The sequence below is a fragment of the Chiloscyllium plagiosum genome, chromosome 18 (assembly GCF_004010195.1).
Source record: "Chiloscyllium plagiosum isolate BGI_BamShark_2017 chromosome 18, ASM401019v2, whole genome shotgun sequence".
In the NCBI taxonomy this organism is placed as follows: Eukaryota; Metazoa; Chordata; class Chondrichthyes; order Orectolobiformes; family Hemiscylliidae; genus Chiloscyllium; species Chiloscyllium plagiosum.
This window is the reverse complement of record NC_057727.1, coordinates 18,673,338-18,697,375: the sequence shown is the minus strand read 5'-3', so window position 1 is coordinate 18,697,375 and position 24,038 is coordinate 18,673,338. Positions and strand designations below refer to the sequence as shown.

The 24,038-nt window shown below is 37.6% G+C and overlaps 1 protein-coding gene and 1 long non-coding RNA gene across 5 annotated transcripts in view; one reads left to right on the top strand and one right to left on the bottom strand.

Moving 5' to 3' along the window:
* The window catches only part of pbrm1 (polybromo 1), an 83,261-nt gene that overhangs the window by 14,911 nt on the left and 44,312 nt on the right, over nucleotides 1-24,038 (bottom strand). The window contains exons 17-24 of one of the 3 annotated variants that reach the window (XM_043707855.1): nucleotides 22,844-23,113; nucleotides 18,188-18,333; nucleotides 16,831-16,988; nucleotides 16,350-16,533; nucleotides 15,055-15,265; nucleotides 11,514-11,712; nucleotides 10,631-10,792; nucleotides 3,054-3,191 (exon numbers count right to left, since the gene is read on the bottom strand). In XM_043707855.1, coding sequence (XP_043563790.1) covers nucleotides 3,054-3,191; nucleotides 10,631-10,792; nucleotides 11,514-11,712; nucleotides 15,055-15,265; nucleotides 16,350-16,533; nucleotides 16,831-16,988; nucleotides 18,188-18,333; nucleotides 22,844-23,113 — 1,468 coding nt within the window. The remainder of the gene's footprint in view (nucleotides 1-3,053; nucleotides 3,192-10,630; nucleotides 10,793-11,513; nucleotides 11,713-15,054; nucleotides 15,266-16,349; nucleotides 16,534-16,830; nucleotides 16,989-18,187; nucleotides 18,334-22,843; nucleotides 23,114-24,038) is intronic. The other 2 variants (XM_043707856.1, XM_043707858.1) reach the window with 2 other exon arrangements.
* The window catches only part of LOC122558912, a 9,895-nt gene continuing 3,174 nt past the window's right edge, over nucleotides 17,318-24,038 (top strand). Inside the window, exons 1-2 of one of the 2 annotated variants that reach the window (XR_006314269.1) lie at nucleotides 17,318-17,419; nucleotides 22,167-22,294. This is a non-coding gene — a long non-coding RNA (uncharacterized LOC122558912). Of the gene's footprint in view, nucleotides 17,420-19,369; nucleotides 19,447-22,166; nucleotides 22,295-24,038 lie in introns of those variants that run through there. The other variant, XR_006314270.1, reaches the window with a different exon arrangement.

The following is a 24,038-nucleotide window of genomic DNA, read 5'->3' as shown; positions in this document are numbered from 1 at the left end:
TTCTTCTATAGCCAGAATATCCCTCTTCAGGTAAGGAGGTTAAAACTGTACACAATACTCAAGGTATAGCCTCACCAAGGCCCTGCAGCAAGACATTCCTGCTCCTGTATTTTAATCCTCCTGCTATGGATCTCTTTGGACATCATAGAACAGAACAGCACAGTACTGGTCCTTCAGCTCTCAATGTGTGCCGGCCTTTTATCCTACTGTAAGATCGGACTAACCTACATATCCTTCATTCCACTATCTTCCATGTGCCTATCCAAGAGTCGCTTAAATGTTCCTAATGTATCTAACTCCACTACCACTGCTGGCACTCCCTGAGTAAAGAACCTATCTTCCTTAAATCTTCCTCCACTCACCTTAAAATTATGTCCCCTTGTGATAGCCATTTCCACCATGAGAAAGTCTTTGGCCATCCACTCTATCTATGCCTCTCAGCATCTTGTACATGTCTATCAAGTCACCTGTCATCCTTCTTCGCTCCAATGTTAAAAGCCCTAGCTCCCTCAACCTTTCCTCATAAGCCATGCCCTCCAGTCCAGACAGCATCCTGGTAAATCTCCTGTGCACCCTCTCTAAAACTTGCACATCCTTCCTATAATGAGGTGACCAGAACTGGACACAATATTCTAAGTGTGGGCTAACCAGGGCTCTACAGAGCTGCAGCATAACTTCACAACTCTTAAACTTAATCCCCTGCTAATGAAGGCCAACAGATCACATGCTTTCTTGACAATCCTATCAATTTGGGTAGCAACTTTGAGGGATCTATAGCCATATAGTCCAAGAACCCTCTGTTCCTCCAAGTTGCCAAGACTCCTGCTTTTAGCCCTGTATTCTGCATTCAAATTTGACCTTCCAAAATGATTCCATTTAGCACCAGCCTCTATCTTCTGTTGGTCAGCCAATTCTGTATCCAGACAGTCAAATTTCCCTGTATCCCATGCCTCCTTACTTTCCGAATATACCTATCATGGGCAACCCTATCAAATGTCTTGCTAAAATCCATGTACACCACATCCACAGCTCTAGCTTCAACCATTTGATTTGTCACCACCTCAAAGAATTCAGTAAGGTCTATAAGGCATGACCTGTCTCTCACAAATCCATGCTGCCTGTCGCTAATCAAACTATGGTTTTCCAAGTAATCATAAATACTGTCTCTCAGAATCGTCTCCAATACTTTACACACCACAGACAAGAAACTGATTGGTCTGTAATTCCCAGGATTATCCCTAATCCCTTTCTTGAATAAGGGATTAATATTTGCCACCCTCTAATCATCTGGCACTACTCCAGTGGACAGCGAGAATGCAAAAATCATTGCCAAAGTGTAGCAATCTCTTCCCTTGCTTCCTGTAGTAATCTCGGATATATCTCATCTGGCCCAGGGGATTTATCTGTCCTTATGATTTTCAAAATTTTCAGCACATCCTTTTTAACGTCAACCTATTCAAGCATATCTGTCTGTTTTATGCTGTCCTCTGAAACATGAAGGTCTTTCTCAGTAGTGAATTCTGAAACAAAGTATTCATTAAGGACCTCCCTTACCTCTTCTGACTACAGGTGTTAAGTTCCCTCCACTGTCACTGATTGGCCCTACCCTTACTCTGGCCCTCCTCTTGCTCTTCAAGCAAGTGTAGAATGTCTTCGGGTTTCCTTAATCCGACCTGCTAAAGCTTTGTCATGCTGACCAAGTACATTCTTCATTCCTTTCTGGCTAACTTGTAACCCTCTAGAGCCTCCTCAACCTTAAGTAAGCTTTCTTCTTCCTCTTGACTAGATGTTCCACATCCTTTGTTAACCAAGGTACTTTCAACTTACCATCCCTTCCTTGTCTCAGTGGGACAAACCTGTTCAGCACTATCAGCAAATGCTTCTTAAACAACCTCTACATTTCTGTTGTGCATTTCCTGGAGAATATCTATTCACACTTTAGGTGCCCAAGTTCCTGCCAAATAGCATTGTAATTTCCCCCTCCGCCAATTAAATACTTTCCCATACCATCTGCTCCTATCCCTCTCCAAGTGTATAATAAAGGTCCAGGAGTTGTGATCACTACCACTGAAATGCTCTCCCACCAAGCAATCTGACACCTGGACATTTGCACTTGCAGCATCTCACCATTTAAGAAATATTCTACCTTTTCATTTTCTTTGCCAAAGGAAATTTCTTGCACTATTTGCTTATGCTGATTTGCATTATATCCATTTGCCATGTTCTAGCCTATTCATTTAACCCATCTAAGTCCTCTTGAAGGCTCCTTGTACCTTCTCAGAACTTACAGTTCCAGTCCAGTTAGGGGTCCTCAACAAATTTGGAAATACAACAATTAGTACCCATATCCAAATCATTCATATAACTTATGAACAGTTGTAACCTAGCACTAACTTGTGGTATCCCACTAGTAACGGCCTACCAGGTTGAGAATGATCCCTTAATTCCTACACTCTGCTCTCTTTCTTTAACCCATTCATAGTCCTTGCTCATCTATTCTCCCTCAATCCCACATGCTCTAATTTTATTCACTAGCCTCCTGTGACCTTATCAATAGACATTTGAAAATCAAATACGTCACATCCACTGGTTCTCCTCGGTCATTGCTATAAGTAAAATCCTGGTTGTCATTCAGTATTGTTTGTGAATACGTTATAGAAAGTCATTTGTTTGGAGAACATCTTACATTCAGAATAACAATTTGATAGAAAGTAATCGCCTTCTTATACTAAAGAAATCAGTGGAATGTTCACCACTAAAATTCTTTACATTTATTTCAGCAGAACAGATCAGAACATGGCAATTAGGTCAAAAAATGCATCATTACTTTCAAAATGAAAAATATACTGAGAAATTAGAATAAATTATTCAATCTACAAAATTTTCAATGTAGTTGATTTTCCCCAATTTTATAATAAAATTACAGTGAATGGCATAATTATAACTTTTCTCTAATAATCTCTTGCTGAACTGTACACAATTAGTATCAATGGCTGTTTAAAGCAGGATGAAACATTACAAACATGATAATGATCTAGTAATGATATTCTTACCCAATGGTTGAATGCCTGGGGGAAGGTGGGGTGGTGGAGGCACCCCAGGGTGAAGTGGCTGCATGCTGCCCAAGCTGGCCATGCCATCAACTGGGCCTTGTAATGGTGGCATGCCCTGTGGGTAGCCACCTATCATGCCTTAAAGGATAACAACAAATTTCAAACATGCATCAAGGATGTCAATACCATGCAACACAGTCTGCATCAATGTTCCCTCTAAATTAGCTGTGGCATTTTTAAAGAAAAGCTCTCTCTTACATGAGTAATTTTGGATTGGTAATTTGTAATGCACACATAAAGGAAATGTTATTATTGAATTTATGATTGGCTTCTCCAGTCATTAACATGTTGATTTATTTTTTAATCCACTTGAATACTTAGAGGGAACCTTGGTCTGCATAATGAGGCATGCACTACAAACTAATGGATGAGGAAATCTATAACTACTTGAAGGAATGGACATTATTAGTACGTGATAATGAAATAACACAAACAATAATGAAATTATACACATTTTACCAACTATGTGAATAGTAATAAAATGTGTCTGCTCAAATCTCTACACATTGTCTAATTCAAAAATCTAATTTATGACTGAAAAGTCAGCTTTACCTACCTTCGGTAGGGTCTTCTCCATTCTCTGAATATTATCCATCACATACCAAAGTCCTGTCATCCAATGAGGGGAAAAACACAGGGACATTGTCCCTTTAACACATTTTCAGTGCATAATTAAGGTAAGCCACATGATTCATCCTCTTTCAGAAATCTATAAATTCACCCAAAAAGCAGCAGTAAAGCATGCATGTATGAAATTAAATCATACAACTTGGTTTAAAAGATATGTTCAGATTGGAGGTCAGTGAAGAGCCTGGTATGTGGAGGATAACATCATTCAAAGGAGGAGGACAGTGCCCACTGAAGGTAGTGACCTGAGCTTTTTTTTCCTCAGTTATTTTCCACATACTATAGGACAGTTCTCTTAGCTGCAAGAGGAGAATGATGTAACCTTTGGTCTGGTTAAGTAATCCGAAATAAGGATTGGCTCCCTAATTATGTAGCCTATTTAGCTTGTAAATCTAAACATTAACATTGGATTTATTCAAACTAAATCTGTTAGATGTTTAGGATTTAACCTTGGACTTAACTAAAATATTCACACAGAATAACTGCAAATAACCTGATCATCCCTTTGCTTTAGAACACACAAATAATTCTTGATTTGTGGTAACGTTCTCTTATCCAATAGGTACTATTAAAAGCTCTTTTAGCATGAATGCCAAAACTTGTTTGACATTTAAAGTTGAAAAACGGATGGCATCTTGAAACTTTAAATCAAAAACAAGAGTAACGTGAAAAAATCCCACAAGTTAGGGTTATACAGCATTTAACCTTGAGCTCACCAAGTCTATGCCAACCAACAAGTTCTCATATCAAAATCAACAAAATTTGAAAAAAACATATAATGTTCACTCATGCTTCTTGTAAATAACCTTATTGATATTTCTTTGTCTATTTACAAGTCAAAACTTGTAGTCAAAGAAAATCATCCTTCCAAAACTATGCACATTAATTTCTGTACAAAAAGGTTCAAATTAGGATTGAAGTTTGGATTGATTAAAATAATCAATTTTCCAAAGTTGTGTTCTTAATCGAGATTCTTGCTGATGGTTTCCCAGCAACATATTGCTGTTATTTCATCGTTGTAAGGTCAATACATTGGACTGCCTTCCTAACAGTACTGAGGGAATGCCTTTACAATAAGAATGGTAGTGATTTCAAAAGAAGGCTACTAACATTTTCTGAAGGTCAATTATATGTGGAAAACAAATATTGGTCTTGCTAGTGATGTCTCTTTCCTCAGACTGTATTTAATTATATTTTCAATACAGACGATATACACTTCAATCAAACTATGAACTGAACAGTTGTAAATATTCTGAAGGTTTGTTACGTTTCAAATGTTTCAGTTACATTTCAAATGGTTCAGTTTTGTTTCAAATATTGTAGTGGTGTCAATTTTGTGACTACATAAATATTTGGCTAATTTTTATTAAATTTTTTACTGAAACATTTTTAATAGTTATTACAAAGAATGTGAGCAAAATTTGTGCTTAGGTGCAGAAATGCATTTTGGTGTGTGAATTATTATACTGAATCTTCTGAGGAGGAACTCTGATTTTCCTCTGCATTCCAAACCCCAAACCATTTTTCAATGGTACTTTTGTGGGTATAGAATTTCTAGATACAAAATGGATACCACCCTGGCTGAGGTTCAGTTGCCTATTTTAAAATGGAGGACATGGATTGGATTTCTTCCCTCAGTATTTTCATCTGAAGATGTAGGGTTTTGCCAAGTTTGAGAATTTTTCAAAGTTTGCCAGGTTTCAGAATTTTTCAAGAAAATGGAAAACTAGCTGAGGAATTGGAAACATTATTACATCTTCAAATGTTGCAATTAGCTGTTGTTATGTAGTGCAGATGAGTTTTTAATGCCAGAATTCATCTTAGGGATCTGTCCTTTATCAGTATGTTGACCCTTCCATTTCTCAGCATTATATCCATAACTGTAATCTTCTAATGGAGAAAGTACCATAATGCAGAGAAAAAAAATATAAAAATACGTCTACTAATGTAATTTATCTTGTCTGGCCGATTTTTAAAATAACTTGTTAGAACATAGAACAGCACAGCACAATACAGGCCCTTTAGCCCTCGATGTTGTGCTGGTCTTCTATCCTACTCTAAGATCAGACTAACACATGTACTCTTCATTGTACTAACTTTCACATGCCTATCCAAGAGTTGCTTAAATGTCCCTAATGTATCTGATTCTACTACCACTGCTGGCAGTGAATTCCACACACCCACCACTCTGAGTAAAGAACCGAACTCTAATATCTCCCTTAAACCTTCCTTCACTCACCTTAAAATGATTTCCCTTGTGATAGCCATTTCAGCCGGATTAGATCCAATGAAAAAAGCCCTAGCTCCCTCAACCTTTCTTCATAAGACATGCCTTCCAGTCCAGGCAGCATCCTGGTAAATCTCCTCTGCACCCTCTCTAAAGCTTCCACATCCTTCCTATAATGAAGCGACCAGAACTGAACACAATATTCCTAGTGTGGTCTAACCAGGAATCTATAGAGTTGCAGCATAACCTCGTAGCTCTTAAATGCAATCCCCCTGATAATGAAAGCCAACACACCATATGCCTTCTTAACCACCTTATCAACCTGGGAGGCAAATTTGAGGGATCTATGGACATGGACTCCAAGATCCCTCTGTTCCTCCACACTGATAAGAATCCTTCCTTTAATCCTGTATTCTGCATTCAAATTCGACCTTCTAAAGTGAATCACTTCACACTTTTCCAGGTTGAACGCCATCTGCTACTTATCAGCGCAGTTCTGCATCCTGTCAATGTCTCATTGTAACCTACAACAGCCCTCCACACCATCCACAAGACAACCAACCTTCGTGTCATCAGCAAACGTACTAACCCACCTTCCACTTCCTCATCCAAGTCATTTATAAAAAAATCACAGAGCAGAGGTCCCATAACTGATCCCCGCAGAACACCACTGGTCACCGAACTCCAGGCTGAATACTTTCCATCGACCATCAGCCTCTGCCTTCTATGTGCCTGCCAATTCTGTATACAGACAGCCAAATTTCCCCATATCCCATGCCTCCTTATTTTCTGATTGAGCCTACCATGGAGAACCTTATCAAATAGCTTGCTAAAATCCATGTATACCACATCCACTGCTCTACCTTCAATGTGTTTTGTCACCACTTCAAAGAATTCAGTAAGGTTTGTGAGGTCTGACCTGCCCTCACAAAGCTATGCTTACTATCTCTAATCAAATTATCGTTTTCCAAGTAAATCCTGTCTCTCAGAATCCTCTCCAATACTTTGTTGATGAAGGGAGAAAAAAAAATTCTGAACCTGGTCACCCTCTACTGATTGACAATGTATTGAAATGGAAATTGTCATCTGTTCAGTCAATGGAGCTAGAATGTCTTATTTTGACAGATGCTATGTTTTGAATGTTTGGCTTGGTTTTCAAAAGCTTCACTCAACATGTGGTTTGAAAACTACTGAAAGTTTAATGAGCCTGTAATAACAAAGTATGTAATCTGATGTGATTTCTTGTCTGTTTACAAACCTAATTGGCACTTAAAGGATTATACTTTTCCTTTGGTATGTTTTGTCCATGATATTGCATTTGCTTTCAGCATTTTCTTAGATTGTTAAAAGTTTTGTGTTTTTAATTATTTATAAATAACCTCCATTACTATTGCATGGCTTCTGAGGAACATATATATTGTATACTTATGAATGACTGTGGGAGAAACATATTGCATGGGAGAGCAGGGATGATTGGAGAGGTTAAGGTAATTCTAGCATAGAGGGGGCATGGGGTACCATAGGTGGTCTGGGTGCACAGAAGAGTGGTAGAATGGCACAGATTATCTGAAACTGTATAGCTCGCATACAGTGGGGTTAGCAGGAGATGAAGGGTGGGATTTGGGTGGGGGGGGGGAACACTTTAATTGCTCTGTAATTTCTTTGTTATTCATTATAATTTTCCCTCTTCTAACTGTAAGGAATATTTCTAATCTTTTTCTCATCACATACTTATGAAATTTCTTAGATTAAATTTGTCTGTTCCCTGCTAACTTTTCTCATATTCTACATTCCCCTGCTTAATTCATTCCTTTGTCCTCCTTCGCTGAATTCTAAACAGCTCCCAAACCTCAGGCCTGCCAATTGTTTTGGCCAATTTGTTGCTCTCTCCCATGAACTGAAAATGTGTTGCTGGAAAAGCGCAGCAGGTCAGGCAGCATCCAAGGAGCAGGAGAATCGACATTTCGGGCATGAGCACTTCTTGTCTCTCCCATGAGACAAGCCTGCCATTCCATAAATTAATCTGGCGAACCTCAGTTGCACTCATCTTTGGCAATTACATCCTTTCTTATATAAGGTGTCGAAGAGTATATATTATACTCCAGGTGAGGTCTGACCAAGGCTTTGTATAAGTACTGCAAGACATCTACTCAAATTGCCTTGAAATGAATGTCACCACACTGTTGGCCTTCATAATAACTTGACAGGGTGTAATGGGTAAGATTTAGAGGAGGGAGCACTGTAACAAAGTGGGGAGTTTGGTTATTGTGTTGGAGTACTGAGTTAGGTCTTCTAACCAGCCTAATATGGCTTTTGCACTCTGTCACGGCTTGGAAAATGCCATGGGTTGGGTATATAGTTTGTGAGCCATGGTATTATGCAAATTGGGTTTTACTAAAAACAGATGAAAATTCAGTTCTATATATTGCTTTCAATAGTCAAGCTTTAGCTGTATTGGGACAAATTTGGCTGCTCAATCAGGATAAAAGATCAGTGTACGAATATGATCAATACAAGAAGCTATTGCGGCTAGTGCTGTTACATAATGAGTCAGGTTGCTTCTACCATGTATATAAGCACTTCCTACATAAGAAGAAATGAGAGCAAATAAAAATGTTCACGTGTATTTGATTTCAAGTATTGAAACAAAAACAAATCATTCAAAAGAAAAGGCATATTTGATTGGTTATGGTCAAACTTTTGGTAAAATATTGCATAATCATTTATTGTTCAATTTATTCCATGATGAGTATATCTTCAATGTGTTGTAAGAAAATTGGAAGAAAATTTTAGAGTCTTGAAATGTATTTATTACATGGATCCTGTAATTTAAGAAGCCACTTGTTAAGCAGAAATTAATACAGTATCATATTTGCTGATGGCCAGCCTGATGAGCCAATTATTTTGACACGGTTAGATAAGAAGGTATCAGATCTTTGAGGTCAGCTAACTCATTCAACATCTTGGTATCAGGTGCATGACAATAGAAAATTTTTATTCAGCATCAAGAATTTGTGCGCATTTTGCCACCTCCAATGTAATTAGAGAAAAAACTTCATGAAGCTATTGATGAGAGAATTTTGTAAAAACAGTCTGATTGCAATCTATGTCTGACTGCTCAGTAGAAAAACTAACAACAGAAAAAAACTAAATATCAGCAATAGGGATTTCATGTTAATATTTAGACAGTCTGTGCAAAAATCATGTTTTGTGATTTTATGTCACATATTCTATTTTCTGGGGGGAGTGCATTACTTAATTTGACTAGGTGGTTACTTTATGGTTTAGAATAATGTCAATAGTATAGGTTCAAGTCCTGTCTGGTTGAGGTAAACTTGGGACCTGCCTCTTCACACTGCCCTGGACAATGAAAGACAATGGCAAATCACCAATAACAAAAAAAACTGTCAAATAAAACAGCTCAATCACCTGATGAAGGAGCGTCGCTCCAAAAGCTAGTGTGCTTCCAATTAAACCTGTTGGACGATAACCTGGTGTTGTGTGATTTTTAAATAAAACAGCTCAGGGTTACGAATCAGGAATGAGCCAAAATCTTGCCTTTAGTCAAAAACTCATCAAATGGAACAGAATTGTTTTCACTGACCATGGAAGTACTATTTACAAATTGCTGCAAGAGCATGGATTGAATATGTCAAATCACAAAATGTTTTAAAAACTGCTACAATTAAAATAGAAATCTGAAGCCCAACATAGCCTATTTATCTAAAAATTGACAAAATGGCAAACACCCAATAAAGAGAAATTCTAGGAATGAACACTGTTGTGACAAAAGCATACTAAGTTTGTTAACAATCAACAACCATATAACCAAAGCAGATGATAACAGAAAATGAACAGCAAAATAACTGAGCAAATGGAATCATGTGACTTAACCTGACCTTGGTTAAAAAAGGTCTTTAAGGATCAATGTCCCTGCAATTGTCCTGTTGGATGACTGGACTATTCCTATGTATGTGGAAGATAACAATGAAGGAAGAAATATTGCCAGATTACACCAATGTACAATTTTAATCAAATGAATTAAAACTTCTTGTACATATGGTTAATCTTTAGCAATGGTTAGCAACAGCTTGTAAGTTACATCACATTGTTCTTGACCTTGTAATAGAACTGTTTACAAAATACAAGGATTAAATATTAATTTTTCCAAATATCTGAAAATATGATATCCTCAGGTCTTTAGAAATACTTATTGCACCAACTTATTTTTACTTTTCATTCTAGGTGTTCTTTTAGATTACCAAGCATCCAACTCCATTGATTTCTTTTATATTGTGTATATTTCATAAACATTTGCTAAAAACATGTTTGCAATATCACTGAATGCATTGACATTTACAGTATTTCCAAGAAAAATATTTTGATGCAATAATTTAAACTTTTCAAGACATGAGATGAATACGCAAGTTAAAATCGTCACTTTGGATCAGAAAATCTAAGAAAACTGTTTTAAACTTTAATAATTTCTGATATGTGACCCTAGAGAGAGACTTTCTACATGTAATTTTGGTAAACCACCATGGAACTGATGAAAACCTTGCAAATGTAAAAACAGCAAAATGACCCCCCACCCCAAATTTGGTTGAAAGCAATTTCAACAGAATTTTAGTCCTTTGCCATTTAGCTAGTTCTTGTATGCTACCTGTGACAGGGGTCATCTGCTGATGGAGAATTCCCATTGGTGTAGGAGGTGGTACTACCCCCATGATGGCACCTACAGGTGTACCAGCCCGTGGGGAGGCACATTGCTGCTGCTGAGCTGCACGCTCTCTCTCCTGCTGCTCAGCCTGCTTTGCTGCCCGCTCTGAAAAAACACGAACGTATATTCACATGGGCACACCACTCATTTTATTTATTACAGCACAGAATTAGAAATTTGCATGGATGAGATAAAGCTTCAATGAATATATTCACAAAGACTAACCTACATTCATAACCCGAAGGGTTATTTTGTCAAAGTTTAAGTATAGATCCATCTATCTAGGAATAAATGGATTACAAACCTCTACCGAATAATTCCCAGGGAGGATACCATACTTCCCTCCCAACCAGGCACAACTTCCAGACTAGACTGACAAAAGTAGTTAATGGCAGTGGATGAACAGAAAGGAAAACAACACCACATTGCATTTCTTGTAAACTCTACATCTGTGTGAAAAATGCAGTTTACAAAACAGTGGGTAGATATATTAAAATTTTAAATCTTTAATTTCAATGATAAACAAATAAGGCAGGGAGCAAACATTGCTAGTTAGCAAACTTGAAACATTTTAAAGATTGCCTTTCTGCACACAGAAAGGAGGTTTAACATTTCAAGTAACTGGCAGTAACCTTAACATTGCAATAGCAATACTTTGAAGTGGATGAAATGCAAAGATACGTACCATAACTGTATCTGGGTGACTGTATCAGGTAACTTAATTTAGGGAGTCAACTGGCCATTGACTTGTCAAAGTCACTTGATTTTTAAAAAAATAAACATACACTGTGAATCTCTTTGTTAAAAAGAATAAATAATGAGCTACCTTCATACTCTGCTTTTTTGACAGCCTCAAGGTTTCTCCATTCTGTACCCACAAGCCTACTCAGCTCTCCAAAAGAGAAGTCAGGATGCTTGGCTTTGATAACAGCTCTCATTTCACTGCTAAACAAGATGTAGCCACTTGGGTTGGTCTTCCTCTTTCCTTCCTTCTGTTTAGTACCCTTAATGGATTTAGGGGTTGACTATATGTAAGCAATATATGACAGTTAGATGTAGCACTTCTAAGCATATAGAGGATAATGAGAAAGATCCTTCGAATATGATCTCTATTCAATCAGTTTGGTAAAATCATATTCCATGGGTCTTTAGCATGCATTCAGTTTACATTGCACACCTTCAATAAGTACATTATAAAAGTAAAGGTCTTACACAATATTTGAACATTAAATCTAAACTAAATGGATAATTGAACAGATTGTAGAATTATGATGTAAGGGTATAAGTGACTGAATTTAAAAAAAAGACTGACTACCACATAAAGGGCAACTAATGATGAGCAATAAATGCTGACTCAATCAGCAACACCCACATCCCACTAGTGAACTATATCAAGTTTTTTCTTCTATTATTGCCCTTAAAATTTGATATACTTTTTTCCCATTAAGGAATTCCTTTAGTAGGTTATTACATCTTTTTTGTAAGTTTTTTGGGTCTAATTGTCTTGATATCTTGCAGGCAAAGAAGGTAGATGCTGATTCTATTTCCAAATGCACACTGTGTTGTGAATATCTAATTCCATAATTCATTTGTTTGAGATATAACTTAAACATTGGGGATATAACTTCTAGGTTGGAGATTAAAGTGTTAAATCCATTATTAAGGAAGTACCAATGGGAGATTTGAGAAGTCAAAATGCAATCCATCACGGCTAGCATTGTTTTATGAAGAATAAATTATGTTTGAATAATCTGCTAGAGATTTTTGAAGAGTTGGATGTAGGTACAATTACTACATTTAAAAGACGTTTGGGTAAATACATGAATAGGAAAAGTTTGGAGGTATATGGGCCAAGTGCAGGCAAGTGGGACTAGTTGTGCTTGGCTGTATAACTCTATGTAACAAGCAAGGTGGATAATTGGGGTACTGCAGATGTCCTATGTCTGGACTTTCAGAAGGCATTTGTGAAGGTTCTGCAGAAAAGGTTAATACACATGGTAAGATCATATAGCATTAGGGGTAATTTATTAGCTTGGATAAAGGATTGGCTAACCAAAAGAAAACAGCGAGTGGGTCTTTTTCTAGTAGGCAGGATATAACTAGTTGGGCGCCACCGATTTCAGTCCTCGGGCCCCAACTATTTATAATCTATATTCAAGACTTGGATGCAGGGATCAAATGCATCAGAGCCAAATTTACAGATGAGACTAAAATAGGGGGAGAAGTAGCTGCAATAAAGAAATAAGAACTTATCAAATGGATATGGATAGAGGTGAATTGGCCAAAATTTTGCAGATGAAGTTTAATGTAGGTAAGTATGAGGTTATCTATTTTGATCAGAAGAATAAAAAGGCAACTTATTATCTAAGTGGAGATACTTCAAATGCTTTGGTGTAGAGAGATCTGCATGTCCTCGTGCATGAGTCGCAGAAAGTTGTATGCATAGCAGGTAATAGAGGGGGCAAATAGATTTTTGGCATTTATTATTAAAGGAATGAAGTATAAAAGCAGGGAAGTTTTGTTGTGTTTGTACAAGGCATTCTTGAGACTGATCTGGAATACTGTGCTCAGTTTTGTTCCCCTTACTTGAGGAAGGTTGGAATTGCATTGGGTGTAGTTCAGAGAAGGTTCATTAGATTATTTCTAGTGATGAAAGACTTTTCTTATGAGGAAAGATTGAAAGTTTAGGCCTATATTTGCTAGAGAATCAAGTGTTTAGGAGGATGAGAGGAGATATAACTAAAATACCAAAAAATGCTAACGGGGATTTACAAAGTAGAGCAGGCAGAGAACAGGCTACCATTGTGAGATAATCCAGAAAGAGAGGTCATAGTTTTCGGCTCATAGGGGAACTTCTATAGGTGTCTATAGATTTAAAACAAAGATGAGGAGAAATGACTTCTCTCAAAGGTTCATGGATCTGTGAAATTCACTATCCCTGAGTGCATAGGACACCAGGACATTGAGTAAATGTAACTATGAGATAGACAGATTTTCAATCAGTAATGGGTTAAAGGGTTATGGAAGGAATGTGGATGAGGCTGGGATGAGATCAGCCACAATTGTATTAAATGGTGGAGTAGGCTTGAGGGACAAAATTGCCTACTACTGCTCCTAGTTCTAATGTTCATATGTAAATACAAGATAAATGGAAAACCTGATTAAGGACCTAATTAAAAAAAACTAAAATGAACACAAAGTAAACAAGCAAATCAGAGGTAGAACTGTATAATTTAAATAACGGATAACCCATCTTTGACCTTTTCACCATTCACTTCAGTAAATTATTCAAAATTATTTATGTAGTTTCCCCAGCGAAAGTAGCTAAAACCTAGAAATTCTGGGTAATACAGCTGTAAACTCCATTGGAAATATAAATTATTCATATAATTCATAAAAGCAAATCAATGTTCTGTTTGGAACATGCAAAGCTTCTGTATTGTCCAGTTAGGATAATAGTCCTCATTGTAGACCTGGCTTGCTGAATCAATAGAAACCAAATGGTTGAATCTCACCAATAGCAACAGCTACAGCAATTCACGATTCCATGGGTGAGTCAGGTTTGCTGTTGAGTTATAAACAGTGTTGCGGAGAAACATGAACTGCCTGGTTCAGGAACACGTTTCCAAGTTGGCCAAAGAAATAGATTTTATTTTCAGGTGTGGCATTTTTGAATCATGCCAATGAAGCTTATCATTATACTCTACACCACCCTGTTAATGGACAGTAGGTTTCTTCCCATTTGGCTTTTGATGACCCTGCAAACCAATGCCACAACGGGAAGTATAGTCCTAACTAGACAATGTAAAGACCTTATATGTTATCGCATTTCTATATCTGCATCAGGGGAGTATACAGAGCAGAACTTTGTACGTATAATGCAAAAAGAACAAGACTGGTAATACCAGCACGGAATGGTGGTGGGCAAAAAGATTGAGACTTTCTCTGATTAATTATTAAACAAACAACTATTTTAAAATCACAATTGCAATGTCTTATTCAGTAGACTCGGAATTCCTTTATTAGCACTGTAGATAATTAAATTTTGAAACAGTTGTTTAGGTGAGGTTATTCAGGCTTATGAGTTCATGTTTACTCTCAAAAATTTGTAGATGTACAGGATACCCTAACATTTTTATGTTTCACAAACATAGAACTTTTTAAAGTTCAGTTCTTCACCATGGTGTTTTAGCTTCTGTAAATGTATGATTTTTCTTTGGGTTTGGGTGTGTTGCTATTTGGAGGGTTGGTGTGGACTTGTTGGGTCAAATGGCCTGTTTTCACACTGTAGTGATTCTGTGAACTCTATTATTCCTTTCCATAATCCTGCACCCATAGAGGTTCCCAATAAGATCCTAGTATTGTACCTGTGGAGGTGTATATGGAGCTATTTCCATTTCATTGGTAACAGGAGTCTGTAACTGAGGCACCGAGGGTTGTTCAGCAGTTTCAACCTCTTCTTCAATACATTCTTCATGATCTTCATCAGGTTCTTCAAACTCAGCAAACTTCATCTCTAACTCCTGTATTTTCTTATCCAAAAGAGGAGATGGTTCCTTTTGGGGAACAATAAGTTTCCTGGAACAATATATATAATTTCCACTTTCACCAGGAACTGTCATGTACAAGACCTGTATATTACACTCTACACAAAGTAAAATTCTTATAAGTATTCATTTATAATAATTTTACACCAGTCACTACATTTTAAATTTATTTAACTGGCAACAAAAAGATTTTGGGACAACTAAAAGGTGAAAGGTGTTTTACAAACACAAGTTTCTGCTTTACATTTCTCTTAATTATTTTCCTTTTTTTTCCATCTTCCTTGCCACTTTTTACATGGAAGGGATACTTAAAAACAGCAGATCTATCTAATCTGAAAAAGTAGAATAAGTGTATCTTTGTGACAGTAATTCCCCTCTTTATGGCCACAAGTAAATGCTCAAATTAATGGTACAATGAAGAATGGATAAAGCCTATCAAAAACAGGATTATGAAGTTTATATATTAAATAGGACTAGCATTTGAATTTGATGTTATACTACTCATACTAACAACTATAAGCTCCTACAAAATAATTTTTATGTTAGTGAAAATGAACAGGTGTAAAGAGTGCACGACTGCAGAATGAGTAACTGATTTATGCTAATTATTTAACATTATTGACTACTTAAACCAACATGGACCAATTAAATTCAGGGCATCAATATTAGGAAAACAGACAATGCAGCCTGATATTTTTCTCTGCTCTCTGGCTCACATCTCACAGTTATCTGCATGTGTTTCAGTTTCCAGCACAGGCAGATGTACCCCCTTTTCCCTTACCAGGCTTAGCTGTCCTGGGTATCCCATTTGTTGATGGGGTTCAGCTACAGTGCATTACTCATGCATTGTATTGTCTCAAAGACTCCTCTGAATTCCCCATTTTTCTGCACTTGCATTTTTTGACCCATAACCACTTTGTGAGAAAATCTCCAGTGAGTTTTCAAAATAATTATTTTCATTTCAGCTCTTCACTATTTGAATTAATGAATAATGCACCACAGATTAAGAACGCCCACCAATAAAAAACTCAAACACAAAAGCAGAGCAGTAAGTACCAAAGTCAAACAGGATAGTTTCAAAGAGCTTCTTTGTTACTTAAAGTACGAGGCCTCACCTGAAGTAGTATATCTCATCATCCAATATTTTAGCAGATAAGGAAAATCTTTTTAGGCCTTTAAATCTTTTCATTTGTTTGTCAGTTTCATTGTAACGGCTTTCGCAAATGTACACATCATTTTCATTCACTTCCGTAGGTCGACAAGAGAGGTAGTCTTTAAATGATAATACACTGCACTTGCCTGCATGCAACAGCACCAAATATTATCTTAGAAACACTAACATGAGAATGTATATTAAGTCTGTTAAACTCCTCTAAAGTCAAAATAATTAACTTCAAATAAATGAATTTATTATATAACCTTTTATACCATTTTATATTACTTCTGATACTTAGAGTCAGAATGATTTATGTAATTCTGACTAATAGCCAATATAGACATTTAAAAATTCTGAATTGTCCCTAGATTAGTTTATCAAATTGATGTTGAAATTTAATAAATTACTCAATAATAAGTATTCAGGTATTAATTACTTACCAATTACACAGGTCATGGTGCAGGTTTCTTCAACATTGCTAAGAAACACTTCTTTCTTGTAAAACATTTTGGTAGGTTCATGTTCAGTTTCCTCAGGATGGATGAATATGGGACCAAAGAAATAGGCAGCACCACCCCGCACCCACATTTTTTCAATCCTATCAACAGATATACAAGTTTGATTTTAATCCTGTTTTGAACAGTAATTTATTTTTTTCATAGAAATGTAGATGCTATAAAACCAACTGTATGTTTTGATAATATGTGATGAAGTCACTGTGGCTCCTCCTGTATGGCTATGGGGTTATGGCTTTGGCATCAACCAGATTTCAGGCCATAGCTCCCTTCTCCTCGAGAGCTTTTGGGAAGATGTTCAGTGGTTTAGCATGAACAGCTGGCTTAACTCAAGTTTGAGTGGCTTGGCTAATATTTCAGCTTGTAGGAGTGGTAGAACGTTATGTAAAATAGGAAACAGGTGGGTGTGCTGGAAGACCAGCTGCTGATGGCTTTAATTTAACGCAAAGTAGCCACTGCTACAATGTTGATTCAGCAACCAAAAGAACTTGAAATGCACCCGTGTGATCCATGGGTGAGTTGAGCAAGTTGACTCATGTAGGCAAGGAAGGGGCTGGTGTAGTGAAAGGAAGAGGACAAGAAGGCTGGATCTGGGAGTGGGTGCTAAGCAAAAATAAAGTTGCTGATGTGTTTTGTTACTTTAAAGTAACTGATTGACCAGAATAGCAACACAGAGTACCAGTCATTATGTAAGTTCAGATAAAAGGTGATTCTGGTAGATCCACACAATCAAGGTCCATGAGAAGTAGTAAGAAACTTCTGAAGAAATGTAGTATTTTGTTGAAGATTATATCTATGGAACTTAAGTTGAATGACAATTGCTGTCCAATGTGAACCAGTGGCAAACTCCTTGAGCTGGGATTCTACCTGTAGAAGATGGGCTTTTTGAAAGACTTTCTGGCCAAAATTCATACAATATCACAAATGAGATCTATCTTTGTTGTAGCTACTATTTGATGTATACTGGTTCATACTGACTGACTTTCCCGTGCTTGGCCTTCTGGATGTTGCTGTCACCTTGGAAGTCTGTGCTGATTCAAACCAAATTAGCAGGAAAGTTAGAGAAGTTATAGAAAACAGAAATTGTGTCCATTGAACTTTTTAGTTGGATGGTTTGGTAAATTTGGTTCTTCTGGTTTGTTGCTTCCATGGGTATCATAAGAAATAATAATGTTTACGGTACACAAATAATCAAAAATTGTTAACAGCAATATTTCACAGAGACTTTTGCAGATGGAGAGTAAATATTTGCATTATAATTGAAATATTTTAAATTGCTGACCTGCCTACACGTGGTTGCACTAAACCATGGGATTTTATGTAGACACAATCTCCAACTTTAAGCCACAAGTCATTATAATGAAGCTGCTCATAATACTGGCAGCCTGGTTCTCCATTTGAAATTTCCACTGGCACATCCTCTCGTTCCTGGACAGACAAATTTGAGAAATATTATCTATAAAAGGAGCTACTAACAATAAATGACCACTGAGAATTGAGTCTATGACAATTACATTCTGAAAACAAACATAAATGACAATTTAGGAAATCATTGTTTTGATAATCTTATACAAGTAGCACTGGTATTCAAACAAGTCTGAAGGAACAGCAATGCATATCCAAGTCAGGACGGTGAATGACTTGGAAGGAAACATGCAAGAGCTGGTGTTTCCATTTATTTGCTGCTCTGTCTTTCCAGATGTTAGTGGTAATGGGCTTGGAAGGTGCTATCTAAAGAACCTTGGTGAATTGCAATGCATATTGTAGAATTTATACACTGCTGCTACTGAGTGTCAGTGGTGGAGATGTAAATGTTTGTGGATATGGTGGCAATCAAGTGCATCACTTTGTCCTGTGTGGTGTCAAACTTCTTGAATGTTGATTGAACCAGATAAGTGGGAAGTATTCTGTCACACCCCTTACAAATACCTTGTAGATGATGGGCAGGCTATGGGGAATCAGAAGGTGAGCTATTCGCTACAGAATTCATAGCCTCTGATCTGCTCCTGTAGCTTAACATGTATATGGCTAGTACAGTTCAATTGCTGGTCAATAATAACTCCCAGGGTGTAGATAGTGGGGAAAATCATCAATGATAATACCCTGAATGTCCATGGTAATGGTTAGACTCTGTTGGGGATGGTCATTGCGTGCTTGGTTACTTGTCACTTGTCCATGCTTTGCTGCATTTGGACATGGACTGCCTCAGTATGAGTTGTTGTGAATGGTGCTCAACATTACGCAATCAGTAAACAGCCCCACTTTTGAACTTATGGCGAAGGGAAAGTCACCGATGAAGCAGCTAAAGATGGGTTGGGCTAAGGACACTACCCTGAGAAACTGGGGCTCCTGTGATTGTGATAATAATACTATCATTGGGCCAGGTGTCTTGGATTCAATCCCACTTGCTTTAGAGATTTGTAATTAAGTCTCTGAACAGGTTGATTGAAAAATATTTATCCGGGTGAACTCCTGCTGAGATGTCCTGGTACTGAGATGACTGAACTAACCAGAGCCATAACCAATCTTCCTTTCTGCCAGGTAGGACTCCAACCAACAGAGGGTTTCTGCCCACCCCCCCCCACCAATTCCGATTAGGGCTCCCTGATGCCACATTCAGTAATATATGATATTAATATCAATTGCAGTAACTCTCACTTGATCTCTTGAATTCAGCTCTTTTGTAGAGCTGATCTCTCATATTTCTCTGTCTGTACACTTGAGATCATCCAAAAATCGGCTGGTCTGCATCTTGCATCAAGTTCTATTCCCCTATAACCCCTGAGCTGTGAGACATACAGGTCCTGTAAGTCTTTGATAAGCAAGTCTTGATTTTTAAACTCTCATCCTGTTTTTAGATTCCTCTATCTCTCTTTATCTAACACAGTCGATGTGCTGACCCTAAACAGTCATGAATCCTCATATGGAAGAATTCTAGAACAGCTATATGTAATTACCAAGAAATGGTGGATATGGTCAAATGTTCACTAAAAGTGACTAGATATGAAGTTTAAAATTAGACCCATAATAGAAAAGTAGAACACAGCAAAAACATTTAATTTTAGAGAGGCAGGCATAAACGATATCACTAAGAAACTAAGCTTGATGGACTAGCAAGCACTGTTGATTGGGACAGGCACTAAAACACACTGCCATATATTTAGAATGCAAAACAAAAATATTCCATTAGGTATGAAGCACATTGTTTTCCTAGTTCCAACAATGTGAATAACAATACAATGTCACAAGATGCTTGACAGAAGTTATCAATTTGGTCAAAAAAAAGGAGTTATCATTTATTGTAGAGAAGTGCAAAGTCATAAAATTGAGTCATAAAAAATACAAATACAATATAAAGAAAAGGAAACAACATAAATATAATCCATTGAACAACAACTACAAAAGAGTTGAATTCAAGAACAGATGAGAATGACTGCAATTAACATCAATGCCTCACTGACAGTTCTGCCAGACAGCAATATGGATAGACATGACATATAAAGTGGGATAGGAAGTCTGCGACTTTTAGAACACAATAATGGATGAAAATGATCTTTCCTGAGTCTGGGCTTGTTGGGTAAGGGGTACCAATATGTTTTGGGTTGGGACATGGGTGACTATGGATGCCTGGAACTTGCTTTATTGTCCTAGGACACTGAAAAGTTGTTGTGGTTCTGTTCGTCGAGCTGGGAATTTATGTTGCAGACGTTTCGTCCCCTGTCTGGGTGGCATCCTCAGTGCTTGGGAGCCTCCTGTGAAGCGCTGCTGTGATCTTTCCTCTGGCATTTGTAGTGGTTTGAATCTGCCGCTTCCGGTTGTCAGTTCCAGCTGTCCGCTGCAGTGGTCGATATATTGGGTCCAGGTCGATGTGCTTATTGATTGAATCTGTGGATGAGTGCCATACCTCTAGGAATTCCCTGGTTGTTCTCTGTTTGGCTTGTCCTATAATAGTAGTGTTGTCCCAGTCGAATTCATGTTGCTTGTCATCTGCATGTGTGGCTACTAAGGATAGCTGGTCGTGTCGTTTCGTGGCTAGTTGGTGTTCATGGTTACGGATCGTTAGCCAAACAGAGAACAGCCAGGGAATTCCGAGAGGCATGGCACTCATCCACAGATTCAATCAATAAGCACATTGACCTGGACCCAATATATCGACCACTGCAGCGGACAGCTGGAACTGACAACCGGAAACGGCAGATTCAAACCACTACAAATACCGGGGGAAAGATCACAGAAGTGCTTCACAGGAGGCTCCCAAGCACTGAGGATGTCACCCAGACAGGGGACGAAACGTCTGCAACACAAATTCCCAGCTCGGCGAACAGAACCACAACAACGAGCACCCGAGCTACAAATCTTCTCTCAAACTTTGAACACTGAAAAGTTTTTCCAGATATATCACCTTTAACTTAATAAACATTACAAGGCATTTCCCAGGAACATTATAAACAAAGTTTGACAACTAGCCTCATAAGGAGATGTTAGATTGGATAAAGATTTGTCATTTTTAGTGCAAAACATCTTTTCTTTTAAATACAAATACAAACAGACAGGGTTACTATAAATCCCCATTGACAGCTTCTGAAAAGACTGTGCAATGGAACATGAAGTGAACAGTGAAAGCTATTCCTTCTCTGTTGTTAATGACCCCTTAGTCAATAAGCCAATGTGAAAGGTTGGATTCACAGTTAAGATATAACTTTATTACGTAGAGGGTGGGGAATATGGAAGCAGTAAGATCAAAGGTATTAAGAGTTTTAAACATGACGTGTAGAGTTGTGTCAGACAGTGATGCTGATGGGCATGACATGTAAAGTGGGATAAGAGGTCTACAACTTTTAGAACCACAATGATAGAAGAAAATATCTTTCCTTGCTTTAGGCTTGCTGGATAAGGGGTGCTGAAATATGTTTAGGATTGAGTGATTATGGACATCTGGAACTCACATTAGTATCCTGGGACAGTGCAGAGTTTTTTCAGACATTCCCAAAGACTGAATCTTTGTCTCATCAAGATAATATCAGTTGAGGGAGGAATGTTGGCTAGTACTTGAGAGAAAGATCTTCTGCTTAACATCTCAACTTCTAGTCTCCATTATTCTTACAACTGCACTAAAACATCAGAGAAGGTTCTGGATTTAGATCAATGATGAGACCAGAATCCAAAATCTTTTGACTAGCCAGTACACTTTGCTCAGTTGGATAGACGGTTGGTTTGCAATGCAGAGTGAAGCCAACAGTGTGGTTTGAATTCCCACACAGGCTGAGGCTACCATGAAGAACTCTCCTTCTCAACCACACCCTCTTCTGAGGCATGATGACCCTCAGTTGTCTCTCTACAAACCACTACCAACTATCTCTCTATAATGAAAGAACAGCCCTATTGTCTGGTAAGACTATGGTGACTTTACATTTACACCTTAACCAAAGTGATACTTGGCAGATGATAAAGAAACAGAAGATGCTGAAGAAACTCTGCAGGTCGAGCAGTGTCTGTGAAGAAAGAGCTTTTTTTTTTAATTGGCACATGATGTTATGTAATCTAATGATTAAGTCATCAGTTATCAACTGGATTTTTAAAAGTTGTTCCAGTTTGCATTTTCCTGATTGACATCTACACCAACTGCAGTGTACAATCTGGATAATGCTATTTCCAAGAGGTGGAATTATGCTGTTTGGATTTAATACCAATGACAGTCAGTTCACTAACTTAGATATACTACAACTTTAATAGTGATACAAACTTTCCTTATTAATGAGGAAGTATATAAAACGCAAGTCATTTGAAAAATGTTTCTGCCAGAGTTGCCACCTCTGGTGGACAACAAAATCCAAACACACACATTTCATCTGACTATGTAGTAGCAAAACTCATATTTCCCTTTGTCCATACCAAATAATCTGCATGATAAATTTTAATATAACACGGATGTTTATACCTTATCAATAATGCTGTTATTCTCATCACCTTTGCTTTCTTCAGCCATTGGTTCAATAGATTCTTTGTTTTCGGTTTTGTCTGCATTAGCAAATACAGAAGCAACACGAACAACAGGCAGTGGAGTGTTTCTTGGAACAAATTTCACTGCACTTAGAGGCATAGTCCATAATTTAATCTTCTTGAAAGATTTAGTTTTTGCAGAATATCGAGATTCACAAACAAAAACATCTTCATCTCCGAAGCCCTCAGGTCGTATTTTAAAGTATTCCTACATTTGTTGTTAGGCAGAGGAAAGAAAGGTTAAAACCCATTAAATCCATGTAAAGTTGTTCTTACTTCTGTCAACTAAATTGTTCAGGTAAAATAAACGTGCCTTTAATAATCTAAAAATTAATGAGAAGCAACTTAATTCAATCATGAGGATTAACAAAATCGAGTGAAATATTTATATTTAGTGGTAAAAATTCACCTTGGTTGGCGATGCAGAACCGATGATGTCGATATTTTCATCGACCTGTTCAGAGATGTTATTACACATTTCTGGAACAGGTGCAACTTGAACCGAGGATCCCCTGCTCAGAGCTATGAACACAACCACCATGCCACAAGGGCCTATAGAATCAATGGTGTCAGATAAACCTTGTTATAACAGTAGTTGATGTCCAGTTCCAATTGACTCCAACTGAACCAAATCAAGTGCTGATGCAAACAAACAACCAAAGTGATATTTACCAGTTTGCACCACTGCCTAAGTTGAATTTCTATTCCACAAAGACTGAGTTTGAACCATTTGTAATGAAAACATGAGTCACTCAGAAAGAATTAACTTAAAAATTAGGACATGAATTAACTTCAAGTAAGGATAGAAAAAGAAATTCAATCATAGAGTCATAGAGATGTGCAGCATGGAAACAGACCCTCCAGTCCAACCCGTCCATGCTGACCAGATATCCCAACCTAATCTAGTCCCACCTGCCAGCACCCAGCCCATATCCCTCCAAACCTTTCCTATTCATATACCCATCCAAATGCCTCTTAAATGTTGCAACTGTACCAGCCTCCACCACATCCTTGGCAGCTCATTCCATACATGTACCACCCTCTGTGTGAAAAAGCTGCCCCTTAGGTCTCTTTTATATCTTTCCCCTCTCACCCTAAACCTATGCCCTCTAATTCTGGACTCCCCGATCCCA